Source organism: Choloepus didactylus, chromosome 5 (assembly GCF_015220235.1).
Source record: "Choloepus didactylus isolate mChoDid1 chromosome 5, mChoDid1.pri, whole genome shotgun sequence".
NCBI classification, from domain to species: domain Eukaryota; kingdom Metazoa; phylum Chordata; class Mammalia; order Pilosa; family Megalonychidae; genus Choloepus; species Choloepus didactylus.
Window position 1 is genome coordinate 33,878,512 of NC_051311.1, and position 12,389 is coordinate 33,890,900.

Here is a 12,389-nt window from a genome sequence, read left to right on the forward strand (position 1 = left end):
TAGTCAGAACAAGTCTCTCTTTGCTAGAAGAGTGCTGGCCCCATTGAGCCTGCAGAGACTTGACTCTATGGCATAGCCACTCCCCGAATCATGAATTAAACCATATCAGCACCCAGGTTCAGCATCATGCAATCATTTAGGCAACAGAAGTGTTGTAACCTCAGGCAGAGGTTGTAAAGCAATGTGTATGATACTTAGACAATGTTTGTGCACCTCTGGGAGGAAAGGAAGGCTGTGTGGAAGAACTTGACTGATCTCTGACTCTGTGCCCTGTTGTTGCTGTTGAGGTGGTCAAACCCTGGTCCAGCCTCTGCAGAGGGAATGGCGTCACCTGGTGTTCCGGTTTGCTAATGCTGCCCTTTTGCAAAACACCAGAGATGGATTGGCTTTTATAAAAGGGGGTTTATTTGGTTACACAGTTCAGTCTTAAGGCCATAGAGTGTCCAAAGTAAAACATCAACAATTGGGTACTTTCACTGGAGGATGGCCATTCGCCTCCAGAAAACTTCTGTTAGCTGGGAAGGCACGTGGCTGGCATCTGCTCCAAGTTTTGGTTTCAAAATGGCTTTCTCCCAGGACGTTCCTCTCTAGGTCACAGCTCCTCCTCAAAATGTCATTCTCAGTTGTTCTTGGGGCGTTTGTCCTCTCTTAGCTTCTCTGGAGCAAAAGTCTGCTTTCAAAGGCCATCTCCAAAATGTCTCTGTAAACTGCAGCTCCTCTCTCAGCTCCTGTGCATTCTTCAAAGTGTCCCTCTTGGCTGTAGCAGGCTTGCTCCTTCTGTTTGAGCTTTTAAAGGGCTCCAGTGAACTAATCAAGGCCCAGGCTGACTGGGCAGGGCCACACCTCCTTGGAAATTATCTAATCAGAGTTGTCACCTACATTTGGGAGGGTCACACCTCCATGGAAACACTCAATCAAAGAATTCCAATCTAATCAACACTAATACGTCTGCCCACACAAGACTGCAACAAAGATAATGGTGTTTGGGGGACACAATACATTCAAACTGGCACACCTGGTTTGGCTGACCCTAAGATGATGTTACAGTCGATATTCTCATTGAAGTTTTATAGAATTCTATCGCAACATGGAGGAGTGAGCAACTAATTCTAATTTGGAAAGCTCAGCGATAATTTACTTTATATTAATCCAGAATGGATGAATGGGGTTTTGAAGAAAAGCATTTAGAGAAAAAAGAAGAACAAAGAGAGAAGCACTAGGATATAAAATAATCTGATCTGGTCAGGGGTGAGCTAGCAGAATGTCATGGTCCAGAGAGAAGGGAGGGAGTGGTGGGAGACAAGGACATAGGGGAATCAGGTAGAACCATGAAGAAAGGCATGGAGGTGTAGTGGGGGAGAGGCATTCTCGATTTTCTATAGCTAGCCTTGTAACTTTGAAAAAGTTATTTCATTTCTTTGAGTTTGTTTCTTTATTTCTAAAGTAAAGAGAAAAATTCCTGCTTCCTTGGACTTTAGTGAAGAATAAAGTGAAGTAATTGGAGTATAGACCTGGTTACTGCTATTATTTCTGTTACTTCTTCTGTTATTGCTGCCAGTGCCACTAAATGCTACTGTCTTTTGAATTTTTCCTGTAGGTACCTATTGGGGATTGAATGATGTCCCCCACAAAGGCACATTCAGGGCTCAACCTCTGGTCCTGTGCGTGTGAACCCATTTGTAAATAGGGCCTTTGAAGATGTTATTAGGTAAGGTGTGCCCAGACTGAATGAAGGTGGGCTTTAATCCAATATGGCTGAAGTCTTCACAAGCAAAGGAAATCGGATAAATAGAAAGAAGTGGAGCAGCCAGAAGTGGAAGTCAACAGAACTCAGAAGAGAAAGGAGAAGATGCCTCCATGTTCAGAAAAGCCAAGGAAAACCAAAGTTTGCTGGGCACCCAGAAACTGAAATTGGATGTAAGCAAGTCTTCTAGCCCCTGAAACTGTGAGCTACTAAATTTCTGTGGTTAAGCCAACCCATTAAAATGTATGGTATTTGTTTCAGCAGTGAAGAAACTAAAACAATACCTATTGGAAACTCCAGTAGGAAACTTCCGAAGGCTTTCAAACAGTTTATTTCAGATACTAGAAATATGCAGGCTGCATTACAGAATGATACTAGAAACAGAACAATAAGACAAGTGGCTGTTTAAACAGTCTCAGTCTGAGTAAATAGGAGCAACAGTGTGGATAGATGTTATAATATTAAAATTGTTGGAGATACAATTGGCCTCCTTAATGCTAGACAACTCACAGTCTCCTATCTTGAAGAAAAGTAGAATCTTGATAACCACGACAAAAGAGAGAGAAAATAAATTGGTGATTTAAGCGAACTTGTACTATAATTACATTTAGTTTATTTCTTAAGGGCTTTAATAAGGCATAATGATTTTCTCCAACGTGTGTTTTATGGAATGACTTCAAATGATTATTCTCTCGCTCTACTCACTGATCCTTTAAAAGACATTTTTACTCTTTTGAAACCTATCCTGTTTCAGCATTTTCCTGAAGTTACTGCTGGCCAATTGATACAGACGGTACCAGATGACCTCTAAGGATGATCTCTACACCTCTAAGACTTAATAGTTTTATTTTTTTTAATTCAGTTTTATTGAGATATATTCACATACCATACAGTCATCCACAATTTACAATCAATTGTTCACAGTACCATCATATAGCTGTACATTCATCACCACAATCAATTTTTGAACATGTTCATTACTCCAAAAACTAAGACTTAATAGTTGTGATTGAAAAATGTGGCCTTCAAAAAGCAGCAGAAATACCCAAACCATTTTAAACTTGAATTCTCCCTCTATGTTAGTCCATCTGCTTTTTCAGAAGAATGAAAAAGAAGAGGATAAAGCAAATATGGAAATCAAGTTGCTTTGAGGCCTGTGCACTAACTCCAATTTAATCTTCTAAAACATATACTTTCCCAGTATCAACCAGCCAGCTGATATTTTCCTACATTAAAACGAAGCAATTTTCTCCAATTTTACAGTCTCTCTAGTATTCCATTCTAGAGACACAGAGGGCTCTCACCTAACAAGTGGCCGGATTAATGGAAATGAGCATAAACAAACACAGACAGTCAAGAGATTCTGTTGCCAGCTACAATGATCTTTCCAACATATTCAGACTAAAGTTGAATACGCCACAGGGAAAAGGAAAGAGCTGGAATCAGCTGTGGGGCCACCCCCTGCCTGGAGCTAGCAGACAAGCTAATCAGGCTTGGTGAGTGGCTTCTCCCAATCAGCCCAGGGCCTGCCTGAATCCTAAAGATACAAGAAGACAGAGAAAAGCAGGTCCCCTAAAGGAGGCAGGTGACTTCAGCTTGGCCAGAGCCCAGGACACAGAGCTCATCAAATCATTTCCAAAGTTTGGTGCAGGTTGCCTTCATAAAAGGCAAATATGCAAAAGCAAATATGTTTGTTGAGACCGTCTCATTCTGGGGTTTCACCAGGTGCTGTGGCTTCAAGCTACCTGTTGTAGAGTGACCCAATTCCATTGATACTGGTGTGACTTGCTCTGTTTTTCACAGGTGCAATGAGGAGGAAGCTGGAAGCTGTTCATGTAGAAATATCTTTCTCATTTCATCCTCTTTCTAGACTCCATTACAATCTGAAACAAGGTTAATGTGAGGGCATTTGCATGTAAATTAGTCTGGTTAGGGGGAAATCCAGAATCTAAACAGGAGTTAAATTGCCCAAATAACTTGCTGCAAACAAGTTTCTGGGGCTGTTGAGCAGAAGGGAGTGGCTATAGCAGGGCACACTCTCACAGACATATTCTTCAGATGCCATTACAAAATCAGCAGAGTGCTAACTCTTGTAAATTATTTTCTCCCATATCTCCTTCCATGGTACATTGCTCTGGTTCTCTTGCCTCTCTGGCCACACCTCTTGGATCTTCCTTGAGGCCTTGCCTTCTGCCCTTTACTCTATTCATTCCTCTGGAAGGCTTAAAGCAGTACTACTATACTGAAAACTTTCTGCATTTCTCTGAGTAGCGATAACATTTTCATTTAGTTATCTTTTTGTCAACTTCTACTCTGAATTCATTATCTAATCACTGAAACTTCCCCGAGATTGGACATGCATGTGTAGTTACTACCTTGCTCTTTAATCATGAGAACCAGAAAAGACGGTGCATGTCAACTCTATTGCTACTCAACATTGCTAATGGTAAAAATGAGTCTAGATGGGCCAAATGCATTTGAGCAGGGCTTTGGGTTTCCCTGAGTGGGATAACTCTTGTAACCAGTAAGTCCCTTGTGGGAACTCTGGATGCTATGCCTGTAGAATGCTACAGGAAATGTGGGCTTCTCTGGGACATGAATCTTATTAGCCAAGATGGAACCCAAGCCCAGTGATGTAGATCTCTTTGCATGTGGCTGTCACCTGGGGAGAAGGTAACTGTAGAGAGCTGTACCTACTGCTGTGTGGACTGCCGGAAGGACTCCCTCAAGAGGAACACCTGACAGACCTGAATTCGTCTATGTATTCATCCACTCATCCATCTGTCCTTCCATTCATCCATTCATCCATCCATCCATGTACCCACCCACCCACCTACACATCCATCTGACCACTTTTTCATCCATCTCTCCTAACTACTATGAAGCTTATGAATCCTATCTCTGAAACTTCCTAGGTGAGTGTTCTTGGTCAAGTCAGTTAACATCTATAAGTCACACTTTCCTCATCTCTAAAACTAGGTTCTTTACATATTAAATGAGAAAATGTTCAAAAAGTGTTAGCATATAGCTCTGTCCCAGGTTCTTTGCTAGATGATGGGAATAAAGTGGTAAATAAAAGATTGGCCCTACCTTTGTAGAGTTTACATTTGAAAGCAAAGACAGATAGTGAATAAATAATTATACTTAATGTATGTAATGAAAGGATACTAGGGACCTTACCTTAATATGTATGTAATGAAAGCATACTAGGGAGGAATCTGAAGGAAAATGATAATAGGTAAGGTGGAAGTTGGGAGAGATAACTGGATGCAGGAAAACAGAGATTGTTCCAGGAAGAAGGAACAATCTATGCAAGAAACCCTTAGAAAGGAAGAATATGGACTTTTGAAGCAATCAAAGAAGTCCAAGTAGCTTAGATTAAGAGAAAATTGGGGAGACAACCAAAGGATGAGGCATGAAAGATGATCGCGGAGAGCCCAAGAAATGAAGGGCCTTGAAGACCAGGAATGTGTGCCTTATCCTAAGAATGGTGGGGAACCAGAGAAATTTCTAACATGGAGACATTAGGAGATGATTAATTTAGAAGTAACCATGTGAATTTGAGTTCCCATCCGAGTGGACATGTAAATTCATCAGTGAGGAAACACACATGTATGCATGCATACACTACAAGTTCATAGCTCAGAAGATCATCTGATCTGGACATGCACAATTGAAACCCAATGCAATGAGATGGTAACTAAAGTCATGGGAGTAAATGATTTCCCCCTAGAGGGAGGAGACAATGAAAAGACATGAGATCCCTGAGGAATTCAGACACCTTAAAGTTAGAAACCTAAACATTCTACAACAGCCACTTAAGAGATTCTTTCTCCTTGCACCCAAGTCATTATCTGAGGGGCAGAGAAGAGCCATGGACAAAGTGCCACTTACTGTCCTCTTTAGTAGCCTGGTGCCAAACACAGCCCAGGTGGTCATGACTCTAAGTGCCTATTGGGGTTCAAGAGGGGTGCTGCATATTTTGAATGTAAAGCTGGATTAGATGAGGGCATAAGAGAAAGAACCGAGTAAAAGGCGACTCTGAAGTTTTTAGTTTGAGCAACCAGAAGAATGAATTTCCTAGGAAGTGGGATGGGGGAAACTATGGATAGGGTAGGTTTTTTGGGCTTTCTTGTGTTTTTGTTTTCTTTTATCGTTTGGGGGAGATCAAGAACTCAACCATGGAGATGTTAAGGTAAGGCCGCCATGTCTGTGAGACATCCAAGTAGAAAGTTGGAATGTATGGGCCTACAGTTCATGAGAAAGGTTTGGGCTGGAGGTAAAAATTTAGTAGTTCCTCAGTATATTTTATAAATATGAAAGGGAAAGGACCAAAGACTGAGCCCGGGGTTATGCCATTAAAAGTCAAGGAGAAGAGGGAGAACCAGCAAAGGAGCCAGAAAAGGAGCTACTGTGAGATAGAAATAAAGTCAAGAGAATGTAATAACCTAGAAGCCAAGTGAAAAACTGTATCAAGAAGGAGATATAAGCATTGAGTCAAATGTTGGTGATATGTCAAATAAGATGGGTTCCAAGAAGTGACCATTGCATTTAGCAACCTGGAGGTTATTCTGACCATGACAAGAGGAGTTGCAGTAGAGTATTAGGGTGAAAGCCTAAATGAAATAGGCTTAAGAGAGAATAAGAGAAGAGTAATTGGAGACATCATGGATAGACAACTGTTTCAAGCTAAAAGGGAAGCAGAAAAATCAGGCAGTACCTGGCAGGGAATGTGGAGTCAAGGTAAGTTTTGTGCATGTGTTTAACATGAGAGAAATACTAGCATATTTTCTTGATGATGGGAATAAATAAATAAAGAGTAAAATAATTGAACATTTGGGGGAGAAAGGAGAGATTTGCTGCAATTATCCCTCAAAAAGTTATTTACTTTAGATCAAACATAGATTGGGCAGCAGGTGCAGATGCTGGTAGGTAGGTAAATGTGATGGTAGAAGTATGTGTAAGCTTTCTTCTGATAGGTTGTGCTGAGAGGGAGGATGGGGAGGAGTTTGGAGGGCTGAGGATTGAGGAGAAGGTTTGAAATCATCATCCAGGAGCAGAAAAGAGTAAATGGACCAGGACAGCCCAGGATGACTGTTCCATGTAAACAAACAGGCTTAAGTGACTGAAGTAATCAAGAGACCTCATCAGGATGGTAGCCCCATATCATGGAATCCCAGCACGGCACATTAAGGGGTCCAGGAGGGTGAGAAGGCACAATGTGGTTACGATACTAGAACAGACATAAAATTTACTCAATTGAGTGAATATGAAGACTTACTACCTGTGCTGGTTTGAATGTATTATGTCCCCCAGAAAAAGCCATATTCTTTGATGCAATCTTGTGGGGCAGACATATTAGTGGGGATTAAGTTGGAATGTTTGGATTAGGTTGTTAGCATGGAAATGAGCCCCACCCAACTGTAGGTGATAACTCTGACGAGATAATTTCCATGGAGGCGTGGCCCCACTCATTCTGAGTGAGCCTTGATCAGTGGAACCATATAAATGAGCTGATGGGCAGAGGGAACTCAGTGCAGTTGTGAGTGACGTTTTGAAGAGGAGCTACAGCCAAGAGGGACACTGAAGAAAGCACAGGAGCTGCAGATGAGAAACAGTTTGAAGATGGCTGTTGAAAGCAGACTCTTGCTCCAGAGAAGCCGAGAGAGGACAAATATCCCAAGTGCAACTAAGAGTGACATTTTTGAGGAACTGCAGCCTAGAGAGGAATGTCCTGGGAGAAAGCCATTTTGAAATCAGAACTGTGGAGCAGATGCCAGCCACGTGCCTTCCTAGCTAACAGAGGTTTCCTGGACACCATTGGCCATCCCCCCGTGAAGGTACTTCATTGCTGATGTGTTACCTTGGACACTTTATGGCCTTAAGACTGTAACTGTGTAACCAAATAAACTCCTTTTATAAAAGCCAATCCATCTCTGGCATTTTGCATTCTGGCAGCATTAGGAAACCAGAACACTACCCCTTGACCAACTCCAGGAAGTGTATGCCTCTTCCTCTGTGAGAGTGGAGCTTAGAATAAGCCTTTGTTCTATAATTCTGCTTATCTCATTTGGTATGCCTCAGTGGTTTCAACAAATATGAGAGAAGTCTACAATGACTTTAGGGTATTGTAGAATTTAAAGGCTATTGTAACAATTATTTCCAAAAAAGGTAGATGAAAAAAAAGAGAAGCCTCTGGTATAAAAATGGGTGAAGAGAAACTTAACTCTAACCAAACCCATTTCCTTCTGATAAATAAAGTCGTTAGTTCTAGAGTTAATAATTATTAACTAATAACTTACTAGTTATTAAACCTAAGATAACATTTGCTAACTCTGCTGGTTAATATGCACTAAAATATCAGAAGTTTTTTCTCTGTGGGGAATTGTGCGATTTTTCTTTATCACTTGGGTGTCTTGTTACTTCAATATAGGTACGCATCATGGGGATAAGGGATGCTAGAATAGAGAATTTAAGAAATGGCAGTAATTCTGAAATGTTCACAGCCTCTTATCTTGGTTAAAACACACAACATACGTGGTGAGGTTGGGAAGGAAACTGAGTGGCAAATAAACCAATGTAGCTAGTTAGTGGATCCTAACCAATGTAGCATAGTTTATAAAAACCAGAGAGACCTAGGTTCAAGTCTGCACTTTGCTACTTACTGTATGATAGCAATCAAATCATTTAAATACCATAAATCTCAGTTTCCTCATCTGTAGAATGGGACTAAGGACGGTTGAGAGCAAAAATGACTTAATATGTATACAGTACTTAGCTTAGAGCTTAAGACATGGTAGACACTCAGTAGATGATAATGATAGTTAGGAGAAAGGATGGTGGTAGTGGTGGCGGTGGTGATAGATGGTAACTCCCTAAGTCTACCACTAAGAAATCGTTTCATGGGCAAATCACTCATCCTCCCTAGGTCCAGCAATCTGCCTGCTACCTTATAGGCTCTCAATAATTATTTATGGAATGCTTGAGTGTTCTAATAGTTTCTGAAGTTCATCCTAGCTCTATAACTCTCTGTAATCCTACAAATCTGTTCCCTGGTTCTTAACACTTAGACTTGTGGTTTAAAAAATGAATGAACTCTTTATGGTATTTTAAAAAATCAATTATAAAGGCTCAGTTGATTATGCAAAGTTATTTCACTCACTTTAAGCTGTTACATCTTTAGAAAGCAGGAAAAAAGGGAATGATCAGGAAGAGGAATAAGTAAAAGAAAAGTAGGAGGGCAGTTAAAAGAAGTGGAGGCGGAAAACCGATTATGTTGCAATACACTTCAAATGGCGTCTGGTCTTTAGGAACATCTGACAACCTGGTTACTTCTTAGGAGAAACTCACATCAGTGTGTAAATTTACAAAGCAAGTATGTTCTTAAGGAAGCTTTTGAACACCAAGAGCACTTTTCTTTAGAACCACAGGAGTTCTTTATGAATAGATTCCATAGACCAGGCAGGTTGGGCGTAATCTGCTGAGCACAAGTCTACATCTCAATTGCTTGTATTAACTCTCAACTTTGGGGATATAAAGAAACCCTGGCTGTTGCCTCTGGGCCACCTCCATCATCTGCACTATGAATTTGTTCATGAAATAAAACACCTTATAACATTAACTTATACAGGTTCCTATGTCCATGTCTCTGTTTACACGTCTCCTTGCATATAGAAGCTGATGTAGTCAAGTCTGAGACAGGCACACCCTCATATAAGAGAGCCATCCAAATTTACAATTATTTTAGCACCCCATGAAGTATTCCCAGAATCCTTCTCTGACCTTCTTCTCTGAACCCTGTGTCTCTGGCTTTGGTGTCCCTTGGTTTTAGTCTCTTGTTTTATCCCTAGATTCTACCTCTCTGTTAGCTTTTAAAAAATTTATTTTTTTTTCATTTTTCTCTCTGACATTATGACTCAGTTTACCCTTGGTCAGCTTACCCTTGGTCTGCCCAATTAGGGTTTAGCACAGGTTAATGTTTCAGACTTACATTTTTCCAAGGGTTATTGTATCTAATTTGCAAACCCTAACCATCTCAACGGGACCAAGTTTATATGACTTCTCTGAAACTTCTCCTCAGGGATGGATGAGCATTAACTTACATCTTTCCTTTCATGAATGTATGCTAAATTTATTTCAGATCCAATGAGAGGAAGTAAATTATGTTCTGAACCATTCTTTCCTGCTTATAAAACAAAAAAAGAGACATTGTGAACATATTGCCTCCTACTCCCAATTCTATTTTGTTTTGTTGTTTAAAGTATGTCCACAAAACAGGAACACTAGATTTTATCCAGATTACAGTTCAAGAGAGAAAATTAATTTATCTGCATTTGTCCACATTGTTCCATTGTTTCAATCACTTGGCAATATTCTCCAAGAGTCCTTTTTAGTTATTTTGGCCCCTCTGTCTAGTGGAGAGTAAAAGTAAGGAGAGCACAAAAGGGAATAAAGAACATGGGGAAGGAGGGAAGTTTCAGCTGTGTCCCTGTACCGTTCCCATGGGTTAGCAACATTTCACATCTCTGTGGGAGAAATAATGATTCAGGGAGGTGACACATAGAGAAAGCAACTCCAGCAGACCCATTTCTCATGAAGGTAATGCTGTGCTGATGTCTGTGATGCAGCACCATAAGAAAAGGAGCAGCCCAATTTTACCAGATCCTACATTTTCTTAGAATTATAATAAGATGATCATCACAGTAAAAGTCCAGTAGATCCAGTTCCACAGCCAAGGACAGAGTTTGAGAGAGACAAACTACTCAATTTAAACTACAAAAAAGTCAAAAGTCACAGGGAGCGTGGACATGATTTCTCATTCATACACAGGACTTAGGACTCACCACTTATCCATTTAGCCTCGGGGTCATGAATTTTGAAATCTTCACTGAATAGATCTTCTACCGTAACTTTCTTCTTTTGAGACAGACTGTTATCCTCCGCTAGAAAAGAAAAGCAAATAGTTAAACTTTGCGTGTGTGTCTGGGTGAGATAAAGAAGAGGAACATAAGACATTCTGATTGCCCTATGTAAATAGTAAATATGGTAAAACACAATTTCTATACATAAATAGTTTACAATAGTCACTAATACCTTTGTTTTTAATTACACTATCAAAAACTATGCTTAGGAGATCAAGATTCAGTAAAATGGCCTCATTCCTTCCATCCACTTGCTACACATAAATGATCACATTTCTTTAGTATGAAAGTAAATAATTATTTTAAGATGAATTTATGAACATTTAGCAAAGCAAATGCACTTCTAGAATTTTAGGAGAAAGCAATGACCTGTTTAAGGTGTGGGAATGGTCAAGATAGGAAAGGGCACATGTCCAGAACTGATCTTAATTGTATTAGGCAGTCAATCATTCATTAAGCAATTATAAATACCACAGACTACAAGCAGCATGTTGGATGCCGAGAATTCAAAGACAAATGGATTGTTCTTTAGGTTTTTACTCCCTATAAACTTCATTTGACCCTGGCTTTATCTGGGTTGTGGATTAGCTCTTGTTTAGATGGAATCACTCCACATGTTTATGTGATGACCACCAGATTCCATCCTGCCTCATCTAGATTATTATGCTTAAGAGTAAGCACATGGGATAAACCTACGACGGTACTGAACTATTACTGTCTAGCTAATGACACCTGTGGGTAAGACTTTACCCTCCTGACAGCTGTGATCCTATTTCTAGAAGTCAAAGCTCTTGGAGTCTTAGATCTCCCTCAGAAGAGGCTCTCTCCATTTAGAGGCACAAAAAAAAAACATCTATCTACTTTGAAAAGACAAAGAACTTGCAGAGAAGTTGGCAGGATGCCTGACCTCGTGAATCTAAACTAATAGACAAAAATGTAAAGACTCAGTCCGTTAAACCACTCTCACTGCTGTTAAATGAATGTGCGTGCTCAGAAACTCAAGAAAATCTTATCTTAACATGACCATTTTGGAATCACATTATCTCCCCAAAATGTTTGTATCTTTCCCTGCCCACCTAAACAGAAAATGCTGAATATAATTGCATGTTTCTTGAGTTGCATGTTGTGTTTTTGCATTTTTATGTCTAGTTGTTATGTCTTGTTTCTCTTTTCAATTCCTGGCTGTTGAACCACCACCTTTCACTTTTTGGACTGTCATTGTGTTTGCCCTCTACACCGTGTACTCTTCTTTTGTTTCTATATCTGTGACAGGTCAGGAAAATGGCAAGACAATTTGTTGGAATTACATAGTAAAAAGGCAATAGGTAATATCTGAATGATATCCCTGAAGCTTCTTCTAGGAATCTAATGCATATATTTTTTTTTCATTTTTATTCTTTTTCTATTTTCATTATTATTTTTCCTTTTGGACTCTGAAAATTAAAGATTACTGAGGTGTGAGGAAAGTCATGTGTTGCTTTGTGCATTGACTGATTTCTTCAATATCAAATAGGATTAATGGGTATAAAATTTTTTGAAAATTACAAAATGATGTAATGCAAAGTGGCCCCATTATTAGAGATGATTGTATGTGGAGCTATCCCAGCTGCTACACATCTAAAACCAAATCAAGTTCTTCCTCTATGAACTTGCTATCTGAGATTGAAACAGCCCTGGATAAAAACACACAACTTCCAAACATGATATATTTCAGTATGGAAATA

General features: G+C 39.8%; 1 protein-coding gene across 6 annotated transcripts in view; it reads right to left on the reverse strand.

Moving 5' to 3' along the window:
• DPP6 (dipeptidyl peptidase like 6) overlaps positions 1 to 12,389 on the reverse strand; it is a 1,366,335-nt gene that overhangs the window by 506,392 nt on the left and 847,554 nt on the right. For all 6 annotated transcript variants that reach the window (XM_037835750.1, XM_037835752.1, XM_037835755.1 and 3 more), the window contains one exon: positions 10,588 to 10,686. In XM_037835750.1, coding sequence (XP_037691678.1) covers positions 10,588 to 10,686 — 99 coding nt within the window. The remainder of the gene's footprint in view (positions 1 to 10,587; positions 10,687 to 12,389) is intronic.